This window comes from Podarcis tiliguerta (assembly GCF_965153285.1).
Source record: "Podarcis tiliguerta genome assembly, chromosome: 17".
Lineage (NCBI taxonomy): Eukaryota > Metazoa > Chordata > Lepidosauria > Squamata > Lacertidae > Podarcis > Podarcis tiliguerta.
In genome coordinates this window covers 12,184,104-12,211,970 of record NC_139550.1, presented here as the reverse complement: position 1 = coordinate 12,211,970, position 27,867 = coordinate 12,184,104, and the positions used below count along the sequence as shown (strand labels likewise).

Below are 27,867 nucleotides of genomic sequence, written 5' to 3'. Positions count from 1 at the left end.
AGTAAACTTGTGCTGCCTAGAGCTCAAGAGTAAACACAAATTGTTCAAGGATAAGACCCATAATTGATTGAGTATAGATTTCATTAGCCAGTGAAAATCCCCAATCTTTTTGGTGTTGTAGAAATCGGGCATAGGGAACCTTTGGCTCTCCAGATGTTGCAGAACTACAACTCCCAATATCCCCAGCCATCCTTAACAAGAGTTGGCAAGAGCTGTAGTTCAACAACATGGGGAGAGGACCAAAGGTTTCCCATTCATAATGATAAAAACTAAGAAAGCTTACCCCCCCCCCAAAAAAAAACCCTTTCCCACAATGCACATGACAAGGAACTCATAGGCCACTTACTCTCAGCAGCTAGAAATATCATAACCAGACCCTGGAAGGACCTATCAGGAGTAAACATAGACCACTGGTACCAAAAAGTATGGGAAACTGCCCTACCAGAAAAATTAACCAAAAAATGTAAAACTAGCATGGGGACAAGCAAAAGAGGACACCTCCGCCCCAGTGTGGCTTCTCTTGACCACATATACAGCACAACAAGACAATGACCTACCCCCCCCCCCCGCATACAAATTAATATGGCTAATCTAGACACAACAATCCTGCCCCCCCCCCAAACAAACCATACTGCAACCAACCAAACGCAAGCAAACAAGCAAGCTTTGGGCCCTCCCATCTCTCAACATGACAATAAAAGCCCCCAAATACAGTGGTGCCCCGCAAGACGAATGCCTCGCAAGACGGAAAACCCGCTAGACGAAAGGGTTTTCCGTTTTGGAGGTGCTTCGCAAAACGAATTTGCTATGGGCTTGCTTCGCAAGACAAAAATGTATTGCGATTCCTGGGGGGAGGGGTTCGCTCCTCACCCCCCTTTTCTAAGGCACTAAGATGCTAATAGCCTTTTAGCAGCTAATCCGCTAATCCCTTAAGCCTTTAATAGCCGCTAATAGCCGCTAAACCGCTAATAGCGCTAATCCGCTAATGGGCTTGCTTCGCAAGACGAAAAAACCACTAGACGAAGAGACTCACGGAACGGATTCTTTTCGTCTTGCGAGGCACCACTGTAATTATATAAATAAAGGACCTACCCACGAGATGCTGCCCCAAAAACTCTGCACTATACAATAGAATGAAAAGACCATTATCCTCCTCAACCCTCTTCCTCTTTTCTCCCAATGTCTATGGAAATAGTGTCTCACACCAAATGTAAACAAACTGAAAAGGATTTTATGAATTGAAAGTGGAGGTGCTATGTGTACTTGTCCTTGTTTTGTTTTTTGTATCACAAAATAATTAATAAAAACTAATTTAGAAGTATTTTTTAAAAAACCTTACCCAACACTGTGTACGATTCCCCAGTAAATCTATCTCTGCTGCCCCTGATCAAAGGTGAACGTGAGCTAACAGATGATCGCTTTGGGGAAGGAGTTCCACTTCTGTAAGATGACAAGAAATGAGTTTGTTCTGCACTGCAGTATGCAACCATGACTACAACAGCATACAAGCAAAGGCACCAAGTTAGTATTTTTTAAATCCAGTTTTAGACTGTTTCACAGAAGCATTTATGGTCACATATGGCTCACATGCTGTTAGAGGGGTCTGTTCAGGTAGCCATGCTGAAAGTCTCTATATCTATACAAATAGCCATGCACGGAAGAGGCTACCAGTAGAAAAAAACATGCTAAGACAACAGAAACATTACTATTACTGAAGAGGGATATGTGAGGGTAGGAATGAGTGAACTTGAAGTGTAATTCCGGGGGGGGGGGGGGGGAGTGTCCCATTGATCCGATTAGAAATGAGTTATTTTAAAATAAGAAAGAAACCCAGTACCAATACATTAGCCATCTTCCCCACACCTCTGGTGGCATCTTACAGCTTTGGCATTGCACTGAGTGTAGTCAGTATCCCTCAAAAGTAGTTTTCAGGCGCATATTCCAAGAATATGAAGTGTTTAAGCAGATATAGCATTTACTGTTTTCAGAATGAAGTTCTACTATGAATTCTTAAGACATTTAAACGCAACACTGAAAAGGCCTTTGAACAAACGAAACGTATTAAAGGAAAGTTACTTACCAAAAGAAAAAAAGAAATAAGTGAAAGCATGAAAAGACAGCAAAGCCAAGAAATTAAAAGCATATATTCAGGGGGGGAAAGGAAGGGGACACACCACAGTGTTTGACCCTACTCCAAGTACATTGTTACTAAGAAGCCTACTACTTTCTGCTTTCTATCATAAAAGCAACACGTTAGGTTTGCTGCCAGGTTATGTAGAAAAATAGCATGTTTGTTCAAAAGATGCTGCAATTGATACAAGGAAGGCACAAACCCAGAATAACTTCCCGCTTCTACCAGATCTACCAAAATGCTGACATGCTATTTTTCAGGTAAGTGCTCCAAGTTCCCTTCACCCAGAAGATGTCCTTAATATTAGCAGCCTTTACAGGTACACAATTGCATTTATAATATTTTGTATTTGGTTGATTCAATACAAGCCGAATTCTCTGCGTTTAATTGTACTGCTGCAATGCCAACATGCATGCCGGGTTTTGTTTTGATAAGCCACTGTGGAACTAACTAATGCAATTTCTATGGTGTTTTATTTGTTCATGTAACATCAAAAAATAGCAAGTTCTTTGGACAACGTGCATTCTCAAGAGAAAAACACACATTGTAATCGCAAAATGCCAAAATACTCGCTTGGTCCGGAAAGCCAGTCTAACTTCCATTTCTGTACTCAAGTACTTGCATCTCCAGAGGGAAGAATACACAAGGGCTGAAATCTATACTGCAGGTGATATACAGAGACCAAATAGCCATGTCCCCTTCTCCAATAATGCTACAAAAACAAAGCATCATGCTGCAAAATGATCCACCTCACTTGATTGGCTACTGCTTGCAGAGGCTGGGACCAGGCAGTGCAAAAACTCAATGCTCCTTCTTGAAATAAAATTACTTAATGCAGAGAACGTAAGACTGAAGTGCAAGGTCAGAAAAAGCCAGAATCTGCCTTTAAAGATTGTGAAAGATTTCTGTATTTAAAGAATGTAGTTATGTCTGTTTAGTGCTGGCAGAATCACATATCCCCATTTATTGCAGACTACAAAGTGACAGACTAGGCCTATGGTCCCATTACAACTGGGGACACTGCCCAGTGTGTACCATAAAATACCAGAGGAATTAGCTTGTTGGCAACTTGTGCATTTTACGCTGCCTATTTTTAGTATTAGCGGTTCTCATTTCTGTAAATTGTCGAAACTTATATACAGGCTTGGTGATTTTACAGAAAGGCAGTTTGAACGGTAAATACAAAAGATGACAAATAAGTGGGGGAAAGAAGGAGCTAAACAACAAACAGTGGCTTGTCTACTGGTAAAGGCTGCTGGATTGATTCATGCTAACTCTAGAGAGCAAGAATTGAAAGGAAAATATTGGAGAGTAAAAAGCTGAACCCTATGGCTATAAAGAGGCACACTGTCACCTTGTATTGTTCTTCAGAAGGGTAATCTGGCAACTGTCAGACAAAAATAGGTAATTAAAAAGCTACTTCGTGGCTACACACAGACTTTTTAAAAAATAATAATTAGTATTTAAAACCACTACAAAACTGTTCTGATAACTATTAATAACTGTGTGCTGTTCACAGACTTACAAACAGAAAACACCCACTTGCTTACAAATTGAAATGCAACCAAAATGGTTTAAGAAGTCTGCATAAAATAGGTTTGGAATCTATTAAACCTGTTTGAGTTTTATAGCCTTTTTACCTCTTGAACTTAATGTGTTACCAGCTCCCTATTCACAGCTGGGGTGGGGGTGACATGAAATACGTTCCTATTACTGAGACTACGGATGTATAAAGTTTCCCAGGCCTGGAGTCTCCTCCTCCTTCTTACGGAAAATACTTCCTGGGAAGTAAAAAAGTGGTCTGGGTATTTGGAGTTGGCAATAGCTCACTTGACAAGAATAAATCTACCTGCTCCCAGACAATACTATTCCTATAGTGTAGGAGAGCACATCCCTGTCACTTATGCAATACACTTATGCAAGAACTTAGTTGTCGAACAAATCAGCTCCTGAACACTGGTTGTGAACATTTTCCGGAAGCCGAACATCCGACGTGGCTTCCGCCTGAGTGCAGGAAGCTCCTGCAGCCAATCGGAAGCCGTGCCTTGGTTTTCGAATTGTTTCGGGAGTCAAACGGACTCCCGGAACAGATTAAGTTCGAGAAACCAAGGTACCACTGTATTTTGGTATGTGGCAATTGTGGAAGCTTACGGTATGCCAACAAACCCCCAAAGTTTAAATCCACCTTGGAGGAGGAGAGGACAGAGGGTGAAGAAAGAGCCGTGAGTGGAGAGGGAGCCTTTCCCCATCCTCAGGACCCTCTGGGAAACTCAACTCACCTGGGTGGGGAGAGAGCAGCTGAATGGGACACAGGATAAGAGTGAGGATGTGCCAGAAGGAAAAGGAATCAATATTGATTCATATATGTTAGTAACTTTGTACTAATGTAACCTTTTCATATGTAATTGAGATTTTGTAATATTTTGTTTAATTGGCTGTTGCTGCTCCTTTTTTTGTACAGCACTTAAGAGATGTTATTAAGTGGTGTAGAAGTTAAATAATCTAATCTATTTGGACAACAGAAGTTATTCTTTAGACCAACACAATCATCTCAGAAAAGCTCCCCAACAGATTTTGTTTTTGCAGGCCAGACTTTCTAACTTGCTAGAAATATATCAAATGATTTTTTGTAAAAAAAGTTTTGATAAATTTCATTTCTCTAATTTACACAGAAAAAGATGCTTCTAGAGAGCTCATGATCTGTGCATAGGTCATACGACTGAATCACATAAGGTCTAAATTCTTAACTCTAAGAAGAATATGACTGCTAGTATTATTTTTCAGCAGGGGGAAGAATTGTTTTTAGTAATGTATCCATGGTAGGGGAAAAACAAAACCAGAGCTACCTTGCAACACTGTCACTTTTTCCAGAAAAAGAAATTCCCCATTTCCAACACAGGTTTCAAGGTTATTCTCTTCAATAGCTGCCTCAAAACTTTACCAGCAAGTATGCTATACTGCCAAATACATTAAGTTTAGCGTGAATGGATTCATTAAGCTTATAGCAATATGAATAATCTCTTTTGCATAGGAATACTTCCTACCTGATAGACCAAATTTCTATTTGCTGCAACAGCCTTTAAATATGACATCTACAAGTTACTTGATTTGATCAGAGGAGGAGCTCAGTTTCCCTTACCTGCCTTTGTTCTCTTTTCCTTTAATTTTGTTTTCTTGGCTTTTGCCTCCTGTAGAATCCCACTCCACATAGGAATCTTCAACTTTCAAGTTAAGATGAGACGATGACCCATCCAGGTTAAATATAAGAGCTGCCCAGAGAAAAGATGCAGATCAAAAGGTTAGTCACACCTTTTCTGAATGCAAAGAGTGAAGAAGTTAACATATTTAGATAGGCTGCCCAGGTTCCCTACCTAAGACAAGTCTACTTCTGATGCTATACTTCTAATTATTATTTTTTAAATGCTTACTCCACCTGCCTGCTTTTATTTTAGAGAAAAATCAACCATAGTGCCCTAATTCAGAATATTGCATCATAGAACCACAGAATCGTAGAGCTGAAGGGACTCCCAAGGGTCATCTAGTCTAACCCCCTGCAATGCACATGGCTTGTATGGGAATTGAACCCATAACCTTGGCATTGACAGCACTATACTCTAACCAACTGAGCTAACTGCTGCTTGCTTTTGATCTGGATTGCATGGATTAATATTGCTCCCTCCCACTCTGCTTCTGAACCCGCCTCCCCCCCCCCCAAAAAAAACCCCCCTGATATCCATTACAAACAGCACCTTGGGTGTAAACAGTCTGGTAAGTGCTGTTTTCTGCAGTAAATCAGCACTGGAGCATGTTCTAGATTAGGGGCCCTTGGCTGCTTTGTCTCCAAAGTATGAGCATGCTTTTTGAAAATGCTAACTAATGTCCTGTGCAGTTTGGCCCTTAATTTACAGTGCCAGGGTGTGCATCTTGTTCTGAAAGGCAGAGCCTGTTATAGTTCTGTTTTAATCTGGGGAGGGGGGAAATCAGTATGTAGGGCAATTCTTTGTGTTAACTGTCAAGGCTGTCAGTTTGCCAGCAGAGCTGCACAGCGGGGACGGGGGAGCTGGCTCCAGCCAGGGGACCAGATCGTTCTCTCTCCCACTGTCCAAGGGTCCATCTGTCAATCACCTGACATCACAATGTCAGGTGACCTGCTTTTGTTTGCACGGCTTGAAATCGAACTGCGTAGGTAGAGACACAGCCCACAAAGCAATGCTGATCAGCAGCCCCTGCAAAAACCCTTTCAGCTTAGCTCCACATCTGATATCATATATTGACACCAAGTACTGGGCAAATGGGCATGGCTTGGCTAAAAGGGAGGCCTGCAGGCTTAACGTCCCACAGCATTCTTCAAGTAATAGGTTTCCAAAAGTTCTTATGACTAAAGGCAGAATATAACAAGTTATTTTCAAAGCCAACTAAGAGATGCCACTGTAAGCAAGCATGGTAATTTGATCGGCAGAGCGTTAGAAGATACATACAGGTTATAAAAAAAGTACTAGCATCAAATCTTTCACGGGTGAAGCCAAATGTGTAATGGGCAGAACTTAATACCTGGAGAGAATATGACAGAAATAGGTACATTTTATTCAAGAAGCTTTTTAGCTTTTACTGACACTCAATGACAATGAGGTAGGTAGTAACTCTTCCAGAGAGTTTTTAATACAACAAAGCAGTCAGACTGAGTCACTGGTCCTCACTGGAATTTGTTGTGGGGTAAATTTAATCTTTGTTACTGCCAACTAAGCAGAATAATTGAGGCTATGTTGCTGTGTTTGCCTTCATTTTTGGAAGCTAAACAATATGTGTCACGCTAAACAGACTCTATTCAATTAGAATGCATTAGACACAGTTCTTTAGTATTTCACAGAATACAAGAATTTAAATTCCTCTGTGAAAGGTCAACAGTATGTTTAAGCAATGCTGAACTTGATGATTCTACCAGGCAAGTGCTCACTAAGAGCACTGTAAACACATCGTTTTGAAGGTCAACTAGAAATGTTCACCTATCACCAAAATGAGAATAAGGTACATCTCTAAGAGTGGCATACGTTGAAAAGACTTGAATAGTTCCAGTTGTTATATAGCAGACATGGAAAGTTTTCCTAATGCCCAAAGATAGTAGATGTGAAGCTGAGCAATGCAACTCCCTAAAACGTATGGCAATAGTTCTAATTTTAGAAGTGCAACATTTGGTGATACAACCCATTACAAATATACATCTGCAAGCTCATTTGCCAACAAGCCAAGTTCTTTTTAAATATGGAGATTGTTATGGAGATTGTTGCCTTGCACTCTGTTTTTGCCTTGCCAGGGTTATAATCCAGTGCTTCAAAAATGACCTCTGACTTAAAAATTCAGAATGCTTTTTTATACCTTACAGTAGCAATTTACCACTAAAAGCTTTCTATAATTTTTCTTTCACCAATGTGCAAATACAGAGACACAACTGGTAATTTCATATGGCATAAGTAAACTGATCTGACTGATCTGTGCATTAGCCCTCTGCTGACGACATCTTTAGCACACTCACATGCAACCCAGGCTTGTACAAGTTGTCATAAATTGAAAATAAATCCCAAAGCTGGTTGGGAGAACTGAACCTTATGCTAGTGGTGCACTTTGCAAGCCACTCAATGACATCATTAAGAACACTTCTCATCTACTGGACTACACTGGCAGTGCTTCTGCATTTCAATGAATCGTCCTGCTATTTTTTTAAAAATATAAACATGAAAATAAATGAGCAATATATGATCCATGGGCAAACAATCTGCAGCTTCTTGACTTTTCTGAAGAAATATCCCGAGCATGATTCAATATGCTGGGAGGCTGCTTGCAACACTTCTGATAATATTTATGCAGCCATAATATGCCACTCAGGTGGAATTTGTGATATATGTGTTTGTGTCACTCACAGGGTGAGAGGCACTTTAAGAATCAACAGAACATAAGGTTTCAACACTTATGACAGAAAATGACCCCAATCTCTATCTTGGCTGGGAAGAAAAGGTACCAGGCTCTTCACTGTTACATCAAATGCACCAATATGAGGCCATAACAGGATAAAAGTCTGAGAAAGAATCAGGCACATCATGTTGTTTTACCTGTCCTCAAGTAAGTGAGCTAACAGTGTGAATCTGCTTTGGCAACATATTCCAGTGTAGCACTGAGCCTTCGTAAGATGGCAAGAAAGCCATTGATGCCTCCCTAGCAGCTGACTAACTTGCAGGCTGGGAAACCTAACAAAACCTCACTACTGTTTTGGCTTACGTATCACACCAAGAAAGCTAAAATATTTTATTGCTGCCTCACAATTGCTATCAAAGTGGTTGCATGGTTGCATGGCTTTAAACAGATGGCTTAAAATTGGTAAATTTTTGTCAACTGTGTATCACAGCACAGTTAGTTACTGAAGGGCTTTAGGATGAAAAAATCTGTACCGTTTATCAAGTGGGAGTGGCACTACCTAGCACTTCCATCTCTAATCAGTGCCATCTCCCTTCTAGAATTTGTTTAGAAGGTGTATGTGCCCTCAGGTTAATGTTTCTCCTGGTACCATGTCAACAATTTTAAATAGCAGCCCTTTAGACAGTGCAAATACTATAGTCCTCTGCTTCAATCCTTTCCTCCAATTCACTTAAAACGGCTTTTGGGCTTAACGATTTGAGGTACGTTAAGGTACACAGCTGCTGCCCTAAAACAACACTGTACATTTTATAGCCAAGATGGCATTTGACCATGCATTTCCTATATTCAAGCCACTATATGGTCCTATTTCTTAGCTATCCAGTTTTACCTTTCGTCTCTAAAGTCACTGGATCAGAATAATCCCCAGCCACGGCCTTGTTGCAAGCTCTGACACGGAAGTTCATGTATTTTGAATCAAACCTCAGACCTGAAAGAGAGAAGGTCTTCAGACATCCAGTACCATTAAAATGAACAAAAATAAAAAAAATAGCACTATAAAAGAGGAAAGGTATATGTATACTGTTTTAAAGTGCTGCTTCTCCCAAGCTACAGACAAAGTTAAGTACTTTATCAATATTAGCTGAAGTCGAGGAAAGTGAATGAGATCAGATCTCCATTTATCACGCTGGGAGTGCAAAACATTTGCAAATGCAGGCTTCACATTAGATGGGGGAGCTGACATTAAGAGATTCCCGTGAAAAAGTATGAAGCTCATGTTACAACTCAAGTCAACTTGGAGGGAACAGAAAAATAAAATTACCCGATAATGTGTATTCAGTGCCCTTAATGTAGTCCACAGATTCCCAGCACCTCTCGTCCTTTATTCGAGGAAGCCCATCAAAGTTGGTTTTCCTGTATTCTAGTATATAGTGATCAATTTTGTTGTCTTCTTCTGTCATTTGCCATGAAATCGTTACGGAGTTGTCAGCCACAATACAATCTGCTAGAACTATCTCTGGAGCTCTGGGCACTGTTAAGGAAATAAAACAGATCACTGGTAAACCCAACTGCCACCCACATACTGATCTTGTACTCTTGGCAAGATCCAGATGGGTGAGCACTGACTTAAGCACAAAAAGACAGACTTAACTCAGCTAAGATTAAAAACAAAATCCTATGGCTTAGGTTTGACCTGATCACTTTTATGTACTACCCGATCCTATGCATTAATATTTAGAATTAAGTCTAGTGGGATGGTGTGTACACAGGATTGCAGTTCTAAACTATGTGCATTCATTCTGTGATGAGTCTTAAAGTGTTTTTGCCTGCCTTTGTTATTGACTTCTGTTTCAGGTTGACCTTTTTAAAAAACGCAGTCCAGTAAGGCTTGTGCTTAAGGGATCAAACAGCTACTGGAACAAATATGCAATGCCAAGGAACATTCCCCAAAATAGTTTTAAAGGTTTGGTGTTTGAGTGCCACCATGTGTGAGGAATGCAACATCCTTCTTTCATTCTCTCTCACACAGAGAAAGAGAAGAAGAGGAGAGGTAGATGGGGAGGGAGGGAGGGAGGGAGGGGGAGAGGGAGGGGGAGAGGGAGAGGGAGAGGGAGAGGGAGAGAGAGGTTCCCTACAACTATCATAGCACAGCAAAGTATGATTGTCCCCTTCTTCAGGGGTAAAAGCCCCAGGAGACTAGCTAAATATTTAATCCCAGAGATTACTATTTTATCTTAATGGGGAAAGCTGAAAAAGAAGTTTGCTACATTCAAATTCAAACACGGGGTGGATAGAGGTCTGTTTCTGGTATTTTATTTTTTATTTTTATTTTTGCTAGGGAGGGGGAGAAAGAGAAGCAGGAACAATGAGAAGCTGTCAAAGACACAAATCAATAAGTATTTTGACATTCTGGACTGAGGTGTCAGCAAGACAGTATGAAATGTCAAAAGTTAGGAATGTCAGAAGACTCACTTTGGGTTTCATCATTTAAAGCTGAGCTGTTTTAGCCATCAGTTAGAATTAGTGTCCAATGCAAACACTCAGAACTGCACAAAGTCTTTATACCAAAAGATCCCAAACAATTCATCATCCACAAGATAAAATCAGATTTGAAATCCTGACAGTTTTAATTTGATATTTCAATACAAAGTCTTAGATTATCCTTGCATGAGCAAACTCAGGCACAAAAATACTACTTGCAAAGTGGCTGTGCAAAATAGGGGAACTTGCATCCTTGCAAAACCTCTGCAAAAGTACATTTGCAGCATCCAGAGTCTCAGTGGCTCAGAGTGCCTTCCATCAGCTTCGGCTGGTGATCCCGCTATGCCCCTATACACCTTTAGGCGGCAGGCAAAAACGTTCCTTTTTAACCAGGCCTTTGGTTGGTTTGATTTTAAAATGTGGGTTGGGGGGGGGTGGGTTATTGAGTTGTTATTTTGATTGTATATTTTGTGGTTTTATATTTTGTTCTGTGAACAGCCCTGAGACCTCCGGGTGTAGGGCAGTATACAAATTCAATAAATAAATAATAAAACAATAAAATAAAGATAAATAAATAAATAAATAATAATAATAATAATAATAATAATAGTCTGATGGGCATCTTAAGTAAGCTCCAGTATCATATCTGTGAGCTATGAGTTTAGACCCAGAGCGGCTAGCCCTTTTCTGGCAGAGGGTTGCCCTAATCTATGGACAAGACCCCAGCACCTGCATGTCAAAGTAGTCATGTTGAGATACGAACTTCTCAAGGCTGCCTTCAAAAAGGCTCCCCCATCACCTATTTCAAATTGCTTCTCTCATAATAACTCTCATAATAACTCAATGAAAAATAAATTTGAAGAACCTTAAAAATAAATTTGGGGAAATCAGCCGGGGGGGGGGGGTCCAAATCCCTTTGGTTCGCTGCAGGGGACCCACAGAACAATCTGCTTTTTAAAAAAATGTTTTTTGAAGTTTTAAATGGAACCAACTTAGGGAGGATCTTCAGGTGCACAATAAACACAAGAACTATGGAAGCAATTAAGAAATAGTTAACCTTTTGGCCTCAAAGCAGGGGAATCACAGGAGTGGTCAATATTCTTAAGACACTTTTTCAAAAGTAAGAAATCTGGTGGGGATCATGGGGGCCACAAAAGACCTTTTGAGGGCCAGATACGGTCTACCAATTAGCCACCCTGTAATGGTTCTAGGGGCTGCTCGTGCGTGAGTTGCCTTTACTCCTGGCTAGGTTGCATGGTTGAACCCTCAAGATCCGTGGCTGCCTCAGTCGCTGGCAGAATCCGTCAGTGGGCGTTTCTTAAACCGCTTCCAACATAGAAGCTGTTTGATGCCCAGTCTCCTCCCCCGTTGCCTGCGCGAAAGTTTTCTGCGCAAGGTGGGTGTGGGCAACGGAGTGCTAGTGCCCTCTCCGCTGGTCTCCTGCGAAGAGTCCGGGAGCCACCTCTCCGATTCCTCTATCTCCTCCCCTTCTCCACTGGTGTTGCGCTGATTCCCTTCCCCAGCGGATGGGCTATCCCTCCTCCTACTAGGACCTTCTCCACCATCGTCCGGGAGCCTCCTCTCCGCCTCCCGCTCCGATGGCAGTTCCCTGACACACCCCTTGTTGAACTCTGCAAACTTACAAATGTATTTCTTGTTTGTCATCTACACAGCTACCAACCTCTCTGCCACTCTCCCTTCTCGGGTATGTCCTGTCTGGATGTGAAGTGAGGAGAGTGTTCTCCTTTGTCCCACGCTCACTTTAAATATATACAAAACGATACACTGTGGGAAGTGGGAGGAGAGCATTTCACACTCACCCATAGCCATCTTTACAGCAAAAGGGAAGATTATTCCTTACCTCTTTGGAAACAGGGCAGCAGTATTCCAAAGAGCTCAATGCTGTGCAGACTTATTTTTACCTGGCAAAAACTTTAGAGCCTGGAGCATATGCCTTTCTTGAGAGAAGTCCACCATCAGGTGTGTCATGTTGTCACTCACTTTGGGTTTCAAGGACAGGCGGAACGCTGGAGCCATTGTGACTCTAAAGGGTAGAAATCAGGTAAAAATCATTCAGGCAGGAGCCAAAAACAACAGACAGGGAAGACAGGGGTTTCAATATTTTAAAATGTCTAGATAAAAAGTGAAGCCGATACTGGAGCTTGGCACTTCACCAAACTATACCAAGACCTTTATTTAGATTGACTACTGATGACAAGTTGAGAGTTAGAACAAATATTTTGCGGGGGTTCAGGCTGTGGGATTTTCGGTAGACCTCTCAGCTACCCAAGCTACCATGCTGAGGGTTTGTCTTTGTAACTATCCACTTCTGCTCCTGCAACATCTTAAGGATAGAGCGCATCATACAAAACCACTCTGTGGAAGCTTCACAAGGCTTATAACTTCTGGACGCCTGCTGGTGCTATGAGCAGCAACTTGGAAGGTTTCCAAGTTTTTTGGGGGCAGGATGCTCCTGGTATCCAATGCCTGGCTTGGCCCTTAATAGTCAAGACTCATTTCAGAAAGAGGAGTCCATACATGATAAAGCTTAAACATAAAAGTGAGCATATGAAAGAGCAGGGAGTCTTGGTGCTGCGTTCATATAACAGAATAGTAAATGAGGTGTCTATTAAGCAAAAGCTGAGAAATGTTATTGAGTGCCACTGGAAGTCTTCTCATTCCCTGCCCAAATCTGAGCATAATTCAGGTGTATGACATGGAAATATTATGTCTTACATATAGCCTATCTTTCTCTATTCTTTGTCTGAGGTATTAGAATAATAATGAAGGTGAACATTACAAGTTAAAACTGAAAAGTTTTATGTTTCTGCACTTTGGATGTTTTGGGGCTGCACCAAATTTCAACTATACATATGTGAACGTGCTTCAACTGTTTTGGGAACAGATAAGGGACAAGTGTACCATTTCCTGATTTTTCTAGTAACCATGCTGTTTTAGATAACTAAAATCCAGCTCAAATTATGTTGCCTTAACAAGTTCTGATATCCCGTAAGTGAGGCCTACATACCATATAAAACAAACATTTTTGGCCTCCTGTGCCACTTCCAAATTAAATTTGAAATGGCACCTATTTTAAGGGATCAGCATTAAGAATGATTTTCCCCCCTTACAGACACATTTGTTTAAAAACGTGCCTGTGTTCTTTTGTCACTGAATGAAAGTTCACACACCACACAGGGAGAAGGAAGTGTAAAGCCAAAACACAGCAGTGTTGTCTTATCAGCATGCAAAACTTAATTTTATCTTTTAGTTGCATGAATCTTAAGTGAAAACTGTTAAGAATTACTTAGCCAGAATCTTCAACGACAATTATGGAAGACTAGGAACAGAAACAAATAAGTTGGTACTGTACCTATCCTTGATCTGTCTGGCAGCCTTGAGGTGCATCAGGAAGAAGAGAGAGAAGGTAATTAATAGTTTCATGCAAGTTTCATCTGCAGTAACATGCAAGAAAGAGTTAGAGTTATCAATCTCACAGATGTCCAGGTCAGTTTCAAAACCATCTCAGAATTTTACCACTGAAGACCTGCCTCATAAGCCATTGTTAATACAAAGATATTAGAAATTCAGCAACAAGCAAAAAAAAAAACAACAAAAAGGAATTTCAACAAGCCACACTAAACTAATTCCGTATGACACTGTCATCAAATCTCTGTGCTCTATTTTTAATCTGATCGGGCCAAGTAACATTTGAGTGTTTCATTGGGCATGTCAGCAACTAGGTAGTGAGTAAGTGTTAGATCTGTGCCAGAGCTGAACCAAATTCAGGGAGTTTTATCATTCAACTGGCCCTAGGCAACAAAATGTTATCGGTGGCAAGAAATACTGGAATGCACCCCAAATTCTTACACTCTAGTGAACATGCTCAGGCCTGGCTAGATAGGGGTTCTTGTCTGACCCACAGATAATTAAGGTTTCAAATTAGTATAACAAGTAAGTGACACAACATAGAATCCGAATTAAGAAACTAAAACATCAGCTTCATATACATTTAAAAGTTGTTTGCTATTACAACTATCACAAATACAGTAGAAATTAGGACATTGCCATCTCTGTTTGCCAACAAAAAATAAAGAGTTTTAAATTTTGATCTGCGGTCCCTTTCATGGCACGGGGGGGTACTTTGCAAACATTTTTATCTTCATTCCTTATGTACTGAACACAGGAAAAGACTATGTATTAAGATTTTATATGTTATCACCACAAACAGTGTCTTAGGTGATAAGATGACCAATCAGAACAAAACAGAAAATAAAACATCCTCGCCTGTCATCTGAGATACTGTGAACCACAACAACTTGCCCAAGATCACTAACTTCAAATTAGGGAAGCTGTTGCTTCCTGCATCTCAAACTCAATGCTATCTGCACCATGAATGAAAATGCTTCCACAATGTTTTCCTCTCCTATCTCCCAACTAGACCATCTTAAAATGCAAGTTACAAAACCAGAAGCAGATATTCTAAGCAAAGTCCCCCTGCAACCACCCAGAATGGTTGCTTAAGTTGCTTATTGCATAAATAATTAAAAGTTGTTAGATCAAAGCAGAGATTACTATAATGAATTTAGCTGGAAGGGAATGCAGTCTTCTGCAACAAGCGTTGGGTGTCTGCTACCTCAGCAGTTATACGTAGTGCAGTATCTTTCATGGCAAATTTATTCACCATTTACTTTGATAGTCACAAGGTAAGGCTGAAGTGTAGCAATTATACATGACCATTGAAAGGTATATAAAGTCCGCTTTCATGATAAGTCTTTACTCTGACCACAAAAGCAACAGCAATCCTTTTCTCCCTGGGCTACCCTATCCCTCAATTCAACCCAGGTCATTTTCAGAATTGCTTCAGAAAATCTCAGTGTGAAATGGCTACCCTGAGAATTATTTGAGAGCCAAAATTAACCTTGTTATAGCAGGCAAGTATAATTTGGTCATAGTCCACAAATAACTTGCTAGTACAGAAAAGGCTGATAAGCAACTTTTCAAACATCCAGAAATGTATTTAAAAAGTTTACAAATCCAAGCTATTTTGTATCTATGGCTGTTTGGCAGGCACAAAAACATAGGACAAAAAAATCCAATAATTAGGATTTGTTGTTGGGCATCGCAAGGTGGAAACAATCCAAGAACTGAGAACAAGGAACCTGGATGAAGTCCAGGGGAAACAGTGTAACAAATGGAAAGGAACTGTGATGAAACAGTGTAGCAACAGTTAACCCTAGTCAAAAACTAGGATAGGCATTAATGGTGAACAAACAGAACCTGAGGAGCAAGTTTTATAATTCTGTTTTTGCCTTGGGTTTAATTTCCAGGGAAATAACGCAAACAACTTCAGATGAGCTTGTTAAAAGTATAAAAACAAAGTTCAAATGCAGCCCTTCAACACAAAGAGCAGAACAAATTCAGATTTTGATGGATCATTTGGAATTCTTTCATATATCAGTTTAAGCATTGCCTGCCCTTGATTGGATCATTCAGCTTCCTTTCCAACCAATGTACAAGGAACATGGTTCGGAGTCAATGTAGCATTGCTAATGCACATCAGCTGGAGGCATGATGCACTGACTGGCAAAGCCAACGTAATAAATCTATTTAACACACAGAGGCAAGTTAATGCATTGCCAAGTTTGTGTTTCTAAAAGTAGATTATTTTGCCTGCTATATTCCCATTTAGCAGTTAGTCAATCATTTTATTAGCTGGATCTACAGAAATGCCAGAAGGGGCCCTCTCCCTAAGGTCAGAAGATTCTGCTGTTTTGAGAACCATCAGAAATATCAGGCAGAGGCACCTTCCAAGAATGGAGAACGCAGTCACAGAAGGTGGCTCTGCCTAATTTGGGGGATTCCTCCTTCCCCCAAGCCCACTCCATTCATGAAGGTTCCCTGATCCTGGTAGGGTAGGCAGAGGGCTGCTGGGAAGGTTTGTGGCAAAAAAGTCACTCCCTTCTACCAGTGTTTCTCCGGATCCAACCATATAGCAGAGACAATACCGATGATCTACTAATATTGAGCACAACATGCTTGCTGTGTGTAAATTTTCTATCAAGTATGTGAATGAACAGATGTAATTCTCTGCAGGTACCTAATAAAATTATGCAAGCATTATGTCATCTTAATTTTCCTGTTAATTTTTTTTAGCAACTGAGCACTCTTAAAACACTATGAACTATAATTGCACAGACCAATTCAGCTTCTATGGGTGTTAGCCTATAGACAGTATCCAACTAAACAGTTCCACAAGCAAAGCACTTTTGGCTGTACAGTCGTACCTCGGTCTAAGAACAGTCCTGTTAACAAATGATTTGGGCAACACACTCTGCAAAACCAGAAGCAGGTTTTCGAACGGAAGCCGACTGGTGGATGGAAGCCTCATTGGGGAAAGCGTGTCTCGGTTTAAGAACGTTTTTGGTGTACGAACGGACTTCCGGAACAGATTAAGTTCATAAACAAAGGTACCACTGTACAATATAACTTCTCCTCCCACTCCTCAAACACACCCTATAGTTCTCATTTCATTCATGAAAACTACTACCTACTGATTACAAAACCAGTAACCAGAATAGTACTATTATCCTGGGGTAGTCTGAATACATGTACTTGAAATGCTCAGAAGGTAATGTTGATCACTCCAGAGATTCTAATCAGCTCCACAATAAGTCCTCCACAATGTTTACTACACAATCTATAAGTAGTTGCAGGCAAATGGCATGCAATTAAATAGCATCTCTCCTTTTCTTCTTCATGTCTAACACTTTTATACCTTTGAAAATTCCTCAGGGTCCTTTATGTCCAGTGAACGAGCAGCAAATTCCAACAGTTCTTCAGAGTTCTCCAGGGCATTACTACATTGGCTAAGTTGATTCTAGGAACATAACAGAAAGCTGTTCAGTAAGCCAGTCCATACAGGAGTTATTCAGAGAGCACAGGGCTATCTTCTCTCCACCCCCCAAAAAATTCCAGATGCCCATTACTGGCAAATGGATGAGGCCCTTATGGAACACATGCTATAGAAGGTCTCAAGTTCAATCCTTGGCGTATTTAGTGTAGAGTGTAAACAAAAAGATATTAGAATGAAACACAATAAAAAAACACGAACATGCAGTATTGGGGGAAAAAACCTTTCTGGCAGAGGAAAATAAGACAGAGTTTTCTCTGCGGAACTCAGCCCCCTCTGCAATCAATTGTACACCCACACAGGTTTATTCCCCACCCACCCCATAAATGTATGAACATAAAAAGACACTCCCGGCTGAGTACTATGTACTTTGGCACGCCACGTTCAAGGTAACACAGCATTTTATCTTAGTCTATGAAGAGTGAAGCTCAATAAAAGGTGTGATCTACTCGAGGAAGTGCACCAAGTGTAGGCCAGAGAATTCTGAAGAAGTGTGTTCTAGAATGCCTGTTCTTGAGTTTTCACAGTTTTAGATCCCAGCGTCTTTACTCCCTTACGTGGTGCTGGATACGCGACTATAAGGTTCAGGGGGTGTCATAGACTATTAGGTGGCAGTATAGGCATACAACATTAAGGTTCCATGTCATGTTGCTCAATACAACAGTACAGTATTGACAAACAAGGTTTCCAACTACCTGAGTCTTGGCAATTCATGAAGCAGAGTTCTCTTTCCTTGCTTAGTGTATTGCATGGTGAGATTACCAGACATTTTACTATCTAACCCAGGCTGGTCCAACTCACGGCCCACAAGGACTTTTTTGGGCAACATTCAAGAAAAATCATATTGAAAGCTTGGGGGGGGGGGAGTGTCATGCATTGTTACCGAAAGTGCATAAATCTGTTTATGCATTAAACTTGTTTAAGAATTTAAAGGATTAGATTTAAATATACCATTAATAGATTTAATTAAATATATTAACTATGTATATTAAATAATATTAAATATATCGCAAACATTTTAATTTACAACGTGGAAATGTAATTCAGTGTGGCCTATGAATTCTGTGTCAAAGTCTTTTTGCGGCTCATGTTTGTTGGGACTGCCCTGATCTAACCAGATGCTGTTGGTGTGTTTTAATATTTCAAATACTGTATATTCATCACTGGAGAGACAGGTCAGCTGCTGTATCTGTATTGTCAAAAGCCACATGTGCACCAGTGATTTAAGAGGTGAAGTTATTTGACAGCATCTGGTACACCGAGATTCTGAATTATACCAAAATTCCATGATCAAGTTGAACTAACTTACTTTGTATACATTTAGCACATTTTACTGTGTGATAAGCTTTAAGCTGTCAGAAAAAGGTAGAATTCTTTCAAGGAACAGGGTGAAAGAATGAGCTACGGTGACTAACACAGCCATGGAAGCACAACAACTGTGGCTACTTGCAAACCATGAAAAATTGCGCTCTACCAGGAACAGCTGGGATAATTCAGTTGGAAGAGCATTAGACTCAATCTCAGGGTTGTGGGTTTGAGCCCTACGTTGGGCAAAAGATTCCTGCATTGCAATGGGCGGGACTAGATGACCCTCGTGGTCCCTTCCAATTCTAATATTCGATGATTCTTAGCTAGTACAAGCACATTCCAGTCCTCCTTCGGTATGAGGCTTCACAGATTGCCAAGATTACAAAGAGAAGTCAGATGCCATGTTTCCAATACTGTTTTACACACATAGTGAAGCTGTAGACATGAGGAGCAAGAGCAGCCCAAATTAATCTCACATTTACTAATTCCATACAGTGGTACCTCGGGTTAAGTACTTAATTTGTTCTGAGGTCCATTCTTAATCTGAAACTGTTCTTAACCTGAAGCACCACTTTAGCTAATGGGGCCTCCTGCTGCTGCCGCGCCGCAGGAGCACAATTTCTGTTCTCATCCTGAAGCAAAGTTCTTAACCCGAGGTAATATTTCTGGGTTAGTGGAGTCTGTAACCTGAAGCGTCTGTAACCTGAAGCATATGTAACCCGAGGTACCACTGTACTTCCATCTGCTGACAGTACTTTAACTTCCAGCCCTGTGTCCATAAAACTCTGCATCCATTCAAAAATAAGTTGGAGACATTAGGGAAACCTCCTTTCCTTACTCTCTGCCCAGCCAATATATTAGAACAATGCTGCTCCCTGTAAAAAACTGAAGAGTGTCCATTCTGGACAGCCTTGGGACAGTTTTGCTTAAACAAAATGGCAGGGGGAAAACTGGACTCCAATATGCTTTTTCCAAAAAGTTCTAAGCAGTTTGTTTTGTTTTCTGCCTTTCGTGGTTTGTCACATTTTATTGAAACATGGGAAATGAATATTTTAGTAAGACAAATAAAAATAGTTAAGGAAATCTAGGCAACTAAGCATCTGAATCAATTTGCTCCAAAAATTAAAAATTACACAGAGCAGATTGAAGATAACTACCTCCCTGGATAGGTTACATGTGTAAAACTCAACTCAAAGAACAGAACTGGATGCAATCAATTTAAGTCTCATATCAAACTCTTAAAGCATAAGTGCTAATCAGAAGTCTGAAAAGAGTAACTGCTTTTCATATATGAAAACTGAACTGTGCAAGCTATCCAAGCCTACTGGCTTCTATTTCATTTAATTAATGTGCTGACAAAGGGGTTTTAAGCACGTTTGGTACAGAGAAAGGCTTTATACAATCTAATATTGGCAACTTAGTGTTGTTGGCCGCTTTGGTCACTGCTGTATTTTCCTTCAAGGATAATGCGGCATCAGCCAAAATAATTTGATTAAGATGTTAAAAATATGTGTATAAACCATGTACATTCAAACAGAAAGCATTCTGTACACTATGCCTATTAGCTAGCATTTTTCTTCATTTTTTAAGTCTGCCACAAAGCTTGAATTCAGAGTCCTGTATTGTAGCCCAGCAACTAAAGAAACAAGAGTTACACATTCCTGCTGCCTACATGTAGCTGACAAGTCTTTCATACAAGGCACACAGGGCCAAACCTGAATGTCAATTTTTAAGTTTGCTCTCTGCGCTTGCTGGTAGAGATAAAAACTCCAGGAGTCTAATAGGAAGAGGCATGCACCAAGGCACGTGAAAGTAATCCTCACTCACTCAAGAGTGCTCCAGGAATTCCAAAGAACTGAGAGGGGTTGTGTGGTCATTTGCATGTCAACATTCAAAACGCAACCTACTTTTACAGAAGTACCACAGAGAAGGTTACGACAAGTGCAAAGCAAGTGAAATGCTTGCAGAAGCTTACAGAATTTAAAGTGTTTTAGAAAGCAAACTTGTGCTGCGTGCAAAGCTAATTAAGTGACAGTCTACTAATTTAATTAGCCCACATTTCCCTATCCTGACAGAGCTTGAGAGTTCTACTACAAAATCATCAGAAAGCTAATTACCTGAAGTTCTTGGGTTTTATGAGCTTGTTCTTGCTTGATACTAGTTGACATGCTCTCCTTCATCTCGTCGAGTATTGCATATAAGCCATCAAACTCCTCATCCAACTCAGCAATTACATTGGAAGAATTAGCCTGTAAACAAAAATTCAGTTATGAGTTGTGCTGTCAGATTTTGTCTATTTCTTCAGCACAAACTATAAAATGTAATAAGCATCACAGAACCTTGTTCTTATCACAGTAGCATACTTCCATTTCCTTAATATAATAAAGGATACTGCAGATCATTATCAATACATATAGTAATATTCACAGGCTTGCCCTTTTTCTTTAGTCATCCTGGCCCAAAGAAATCACTATCACACGGGTCCCCGGCTGTTGTTGAACTACAACACCCATCATCCCTAGCTAGCAGGACCAGTGGTTAGGGATGATGGGAGTTGTAGTCCAAAAACAGCTGGGAACCCACTTGACTTAGCAGTATTATTGAATTAATTTATTTTGACACATTTTCATTCATATATATATATATATATACACACACACACACACACACACACACAGAGAGAGAGAGAGAGAGAGATTTTAGTAAGAGGCATTTTAATTTAATTTAAAATTTTCTAAACTGCTTGATATAAAAGGAAAATCTTGGTGCTTGCTCCAATAATACAATTGCCTCATTTACATATTTAGCGCATTTGTATCCTCTTGCCCTTCTTCAAGGGATTTTGGGAAGTGTGCATGGGGTTATCCTCAGATATAAACACAGAACTGTAGAGTTGGAAGGGACACTCAACGGTCATCAAGTCCAACCCCTGCAATGCAGGAACCTTTTTGCCCAATGTGGGACTTGAACCCATGGCCCTGAGACTAAGATTCTTGTGCTCTACCAACTGAGCAAGGCTGGGAAAAGATTTGAAGCCACTTCACCCCAGTTGAAGAGCAACGCAACAACCAACATAGAAAAAAAGACATTAATGTGAAAGAATAAGGATGTGTACCCATGAATAAACTCACATGACTTGCACAGCCATTATCTAGGTTTGGCCCTTGGCCTATATGGTTTGCAATTGCAGTATTAAAGAAAACGAGAGAAGCCCTTTCAGCTTTGAACGTAATGAGCTCTACAACCTACCTGTACACCTTTTAAAGTGTGATTTAGAGTTTCAATGAAGTTTTGGATTTCATCATTTTTGTGGGCCAATGTGGAGATAATCCTCTGCAGAGCTTCCTAGAATTAGAAGAGTAAATTGAATTAATATATGCAAGGTCATATTACCTTGGTGTATATACCCTTCTTGCTTCTGTACTGTGCTTTTGCACTATACAAGCCTGTAACTGAAATAATTTCATTTGGTTACATTTATTTATTGTTTGTAATGTTTAACAAAAACAACAATAATGTCCAAAACTGTTTACTTCAACGCAGCAACACTGGTGAGGTCAGACTTGCATGTTTAATAGCAAGTGGCTTAATAGCTACCATAGTCAGGTGTAATTGGAACCAATACTATTCAGAGTTATTGACTTGTTTGTTTTTTGCAAATGATTGCAAATGCTTTTAATTTAAAAGCATTGATAAACTCCTTAATATTTTAAAAATCTCTAAGCACCGTAGAACACAAAAATGTATTATTAGAACAAATGTGGCACATAACTAGTAATATAAAGGCATATAAACACAAAAGCAAGAAGTTAGTGAATTCAAACAAAGAAAGACAGGGACCAATATTAAGCGTCAGGGAAAGCCTGGAGCAACCCAATGTGCTTTTACAAGACTTCTGAAGCAACTGACAGTTGTTGTTGCTGCATGTATGTTGGAGACAAGGGAATTCCACAATACAGTGGCAACTGTGGAAGATGGCCATTTTTGGGTCACTGGCATATTCTATCCTACAGGGTGCAGAACCACTAGCACAATTTCCCCAGGTGATCTAAGTGATATTACAGGTCTATATACCTCTTAGGTTAAGCCTTAGATCCTATAAGCATAACTGTCAGTTTGTGCAAGTCAGAACACGCTCATCTGTTCTTATTTGGATTTATTAGAACCCATTTAGTCTTACAACATAGAAATAGTTTTATATCCATATACAGAGAAGCAATAGCTAATTTGAGGGCAAAGATTTCTATTTGAAAGGTGCCAAGACAGTTCACTGCACAGTCAACTCCTAAAATACAAACATACCATGTTGTGTTATTTTCACTTACCAACTGTCTCACCCTAAACAAGGTTTGAGAATGAAGCTTAAGTTAGAAGATGAACTTCATCAAATGAAAGTACAGACAATGAAGAACAACTTTTACATTTCAGTGCTGGTTTACTGTGTAAAACAGATGAAAATCCTACAGTTAAGTGCTACTTAAGCAGCAAGCGTGGTAATTTGTCATTTTCATACATGTAGTAATACAATTTTTTATAACAAAACGTACACCATTATAGGCATATTGTTCTTATTCTCTTAAATAGATCCAGCAATATTTTACTAGGTAGATTAGCACTGAAGTTATGTGTTCTAAATACAAGAAGCCACAAGGTAAGGTTGTCCAGTTCCCTCTTGACAGTTTGAGAAGAAAGCGATGACCTCTGGATGTATCTACTACTACTCATGCATTATGCTAGTAAGAGAACCAAGAAATTCATTTGAAAAACCAGACATCAACCTCTGTACATAGGACCAGTCTAGGTTCTAATTCTAATTATTCATACTAAATATTAACCAAGGCTTAAAATTAATCCATATATTCATGATCACTTCAGAACAAAAAACTAGAGTTGTAGCCAATTTCCACATTAACTGGAATACAGAAACAACTAATACTTTTACAGTATAGAAAGTCATGCAGCTAGTATCAGACAGCAAGTCACTTGATGTAACTATGCTTTTACCTGGGCAATTCCCCAAGTTACATCCTCTTCCGGTGGTCTGATGGTAGCATATTTCTTCCTCTAGATGCACACATTTAACCTTGCTCAACTTGCTTTATACTGAATTATTAATAGGAGTTTCTTCTGTTGCCTAGCACACTGTCCTACTTTATCAGGTCAGTATATTCACATATAAACATGAGATTTAAAAAGATTTTGTAGGATTATATATGCAATGGTCTCCTTCACTGTGCAACTCAACTCTCACAAAATCTACCCCACACAGCTATATATAGTTATTTGTCTCATAAAGCCTCTGGGTCAAAGGGAATCAGAATAGACATTTAATGTACTGTGCGTTTCCAAGACTATCATTCATTCCTTTCTAAATTACAGTTTGATGATGTATCCAGTATAAATGGATTAGCAATTGAGTATGTCTTTATCCCAAAGTATCGGGCTCTCTTCCACCTCTTGATCTAAGACAATAACCATAAATTCTGTGCTCTCTGTGCATATTGCACTCTTTGTTGGCCAAACACAGCAACCGCTAGGAAACATGTTTTATTTAAATACATAATCACTACAAGATCTACTGTGATGTGTGGTTAAGTGTGTTACATCATTGGTAGGAAGGAAACAGCATCCTATACAGAGCCTAGCAGCACAGGAATCTTAACCTTTTTTCTATGACTTTAAAAGGATGGTGCCACTTTGAGATGTAGTGTTTTCTCCTGTGTACAAGGTAGAGTAGCCATCCCCACAATTACTCTACTGGATGCACAATCATGATCAATCAAGAGAAAAAAATTAAGCCAGTGCCGTATAGTTGAGCAAGTATTAGGAAGAATCCAGTATTAGAGGTTTCAGGTGAACTGTCTAAATATTCACTTGGTTGGTTATGAAGTGATCCACATATATTCCCCAGCCTATGATGTCAGATGGTTGAAGGCAACATAAGCAGATTCATTTACCAGAAAGGTTATTGACATATGTAACTGCTCTTTCCCCTACTTCCCCCTTTCCTTCTTGAAGAGGCAGAGCAAAGCATCCCCCTGCCAATCCAGTCTACATCCACTTACTCTTTCCAACGAACTTCAAGCAGCATATATTAAGTTCTTACTACGAAGCAAATCCCTGTAGTACAAATAGAATGCAAATAAATTTAGAGTAGTTGTTCATACTACAGAGCAAACCGATGTGGGAATAGAGAGGATGTCAAGCACCCATTTTTCCAGCCACCAAAATTCACTTTAACATTTGAAAATTCTTACCCTCCTCTTCAGCTAAAAGGCTCCCAGAGTGGCTCAGATAGATCAATTGCAAGACAACACATATTTAGTTATGTGCTTTAAAAAACTGCTTAAATAATCTGCCCAAAACACTTGTAACCCTTTGGTGTGTCCTTTCACCAGAAGTCTATATAGCCCTGCTTTGCTGACCTTTTAAGGATATTCATTCTGGTCTGCCTTTGGTTAATATTAGTTCACCCTGTATGCTTTTACCTGAGGCTGTATCTACTGCTATTCCAATATAACTATTTGTTGTTTTAATGTTTCATGTATTGAATTTTTACTGTTTTTAAGGTCTGTTTTGTATTTTAAAGTGTGCTGTGATTTCCTTTGTGTGGACTTTTACCCTAAAAAGTAAACTAAAATTCTATTCAATAAAGAGACAGCCAGCTGTTTCGAGTACAGATGTCCTACTTGGGATTCACTTACCCCCAAATAAGAACGTTATCCTCATTATACGCTGTATGTTTGAGAAGATTTATCTTTAAGTTTACAATACCTTGTTAACCCACAGATTTCAAGTCACGCATCCAAATATGAATGTTTTGGTTACACAGCCTCAATACAGCTACAGTCTGCATTTCTTGCCAATGGTTTAAATGAAATGCAAGGTGAATGGCCCTTACTGTAGGACAGAACATATGAGTGGAATGCTTGGGAAATTAGAGAAAGTCCTATTTAATATTAAAAAGTGTTGAATAAGTACTTTAAGGCAGGGCTTGTCAATACCGGCCCCTGCAAATGTTTTGGAATACAACTAATCAGACTCAGTCAACACATCTGATGATCAGGAATGAAGGGAGTTGTAGTTCAACAACATCTAGAGGGCAACACATTAGCTACTTCTGCTTTAAGGTCATAAATTAATTCATGCGAGAAGTGAAATTAGAACCAGTACTTCCTATCTTGTGGCTCATTTTCTTACCCAGTATATTAAAATAACAGGTCAAATTACAGTTCAGTCCTATGCATGCCAACTCAGAATTCTGTTCCACTGAGTTTACTTCCAGGTAGTGAGTACAGGATTGCAGCCATATGTGAAATATTTGTATGCTGCTTTTTAAAAAAACAAAAACAAATTAAACTGACAAATAGTGACTGATTAGTCCTTCGCTTCCAATGTCACCAACTACCGAAAAGGTTGTATTTAAAAAATGAACCTCAGAGGTTTACTTAAATCACATGGAAGTATTACAAAAGTACTTCCTATGTGCTGCTCCATGAAACTAGGAAACCCACCAAGAATAAAATGATATTCCACTAAAATAATTAAGTCATCTTAGCTAATAAGCAGTTCCATTTAAATTGCTCATGCATGTCAGTAAACTCAGTGTGGAGTAAGTAAAAAAATGTGACACTGTTGACAAATGTTTTATGATTCATATGTACTGACACAGATGCGTATTTTGAGAATCCTAACCCAACTTTATTTGAATACTTTTTGCAAGTTATAATGCTTAATTATTTTCTCCCTGTTTAGTGCAAGAAAAACTTTGCATCACTCTTCAGTTTTTTAAGAAGAAGAAGAGACAGGCAGGAGGAGGAGGAGATTGGCAACCTAACTGTGTTCAAGCGCACACAGGCTTGGTAGTCCAAGCGTGTTTACTCAAGAGTAAATTCAGCACGGCCTACTATGTAGTCAATGGATTTAGGATGGCAGTCTAGCACCGCAATCCTATGCATCCTTATTAACACTGAACATAACGGTAGCAAGAAGGGAAAACAGTTGACATCATGCCTTTTATTGGGATCAACTGAAAAGCCACAAAAACGCTGAGCAAGCTGTTGTAATCACCGGAACTCTTTGTTAAGCCAAAAAAAAAAGACAAAGAAGTGCGGGGGGGGGGGAGAGAGAGAGAGAGAGAGAGAGAGAGAAAAGAAAGAAAGAAAGAAAGAGGTACTGATGCAGGGAAATGCCACGAAATTTGCAGGGTTCAAAACAAACAGCTTTTAAAAGAGGTGGTTCTCGCATTTCAGGTCAAGGAGGATAAAATAGGGTCCCCGAAAGGCGTGGGAAAGCCAAAGAAAGCGGGTGGGGGGGGGGTAGACGGCTAACAAGACAGAGGCAACCCGGCGACGACACGCCACTCATTCACACCCTCCCCTTCCCCTGCATGCACAATCCGCCCGCCTCGGACACCATCCACGGGGCTTGCTTAGCCTGCAAGGTGCAACGACGAGGAAGCCCGGCAGCTTTCATTGCTGGGGCGTGAGCGCTCGTATATGCTCGCAGACAGCAACAGCCATTGCAATTCCATTATTTTTGCAGCCACCCGTGAATGCCGCGTTCCCACGAGCATTTTGCGCGCGTTAGGGGTTCCACGTAAAAACAAAAACGGGGGGGGGGATGTCCACCACACGCGTCTGGAAGTCTCCTCTAGACACTCGCGGGGTGGGGAGGGCCCCCTTTCCCCTCCTCCTGAGGGGAAAAGGCGCCTCCTTTCCCTCACAAACCAGAGCGGTGGGAAGAACTCCTGCACAAGACGACGACGCCCACCATGACCAGCCCCTCAAACCCGCTCACCTTCTGCGCCTCCATGGTGCGGACGGGCAGGAGCTACTCCCAGGGGGTGGGGGAAGCAGCGAGAGGACGAAGGCCGACCCGCCTCCCTGCGCCCTGACGGCGAATGCTTCACGGGACAGGCGCGCAGGCTACTAATAGCGGCAGCCGCGCGACCCCAGCAGCCTGAGGGCGGGCGTCAGAGCGCGCCACGCCCAGGACGACGGCGACGCCGCCGCCTTGCCCTCGCATGCGCAGTGGCGAGCGGCGCCGGGAAGGGAAGGAGGGAGGGTGGGGCGCGCAGTGGAGAGCGCATGCGCGGGTGTGTGTTGTGCTTTTCTGCTGCTTCGGT

General features: G+C 40.4%; 1 protein-coding gene and 1 long non-coding RNA gene across 4 annotated transcripts in view; one reads left to right on the top strand and one right to left on the bottom strand.

Moving 5' to 3' along the window:
• FSD1L (fibronectin type III and SPRY domain containing 1 like) overlaps positions 1-27,777 on the bottom strand; it is a 33,115-nt gene extending 5,338 nt beyond the window's left edge. The window contains exons 1-11 of one of the 3 annotated variants that reach the window (XM_083420190.1): positions 27,540-27,777; positions 21,990-22,085; positions 20,858-20,989; positions 17,298-17,399; positions 13,893-13,915; positions 12,442-12,563; positions 9,360-9,569; positions 8,928-9,026; positions 5,271-5,400; positions 3,486-3,518; positions 1,340-1,440 (exon numbers count right to left, since the gene is read on the bottom strand). In XM_083420190.1, coding sequence (XP_083276316.1) covers positions 1,340-1,440; positions 3,486-3,518; positions 5,271-5,400; positions 8,928-9,026; positions 9,360-9,569; positions 12,442-12,563; positions 13,893-13,915; positions 17,298-17,399; positions 20,858-20,989; positions 21,990-22,085; positions 27,540-27,554 — 1,063 coding nt within the window. In that variant the 5' untranslated portion in view covers positions 27,555-27,777. The remainder of the gene's footprint in view (positions 1-1,339; positions 1,441-3,485; positions 3,519-5,270; positions 5,401-8,927; positions 9,027-9,359; positions 9,570-12,441; positions 12,564-13,892; positions 13,916-17,297; positions 17,400-20,857; positions 20,990-21,989; positions 22,086-27,539) is intronic. The other 2 variants (XM_083420191.1, XM_083420192.1) reach the window with 2 other exon arrangements.
• Positions 1-27,867, top strand: part of LOC310668040 — a 1,372,673-nt gene that overhangs the window by 791,839 nt on the left and 552,967 nt on the right. The window lies entirely within an intron of this gene.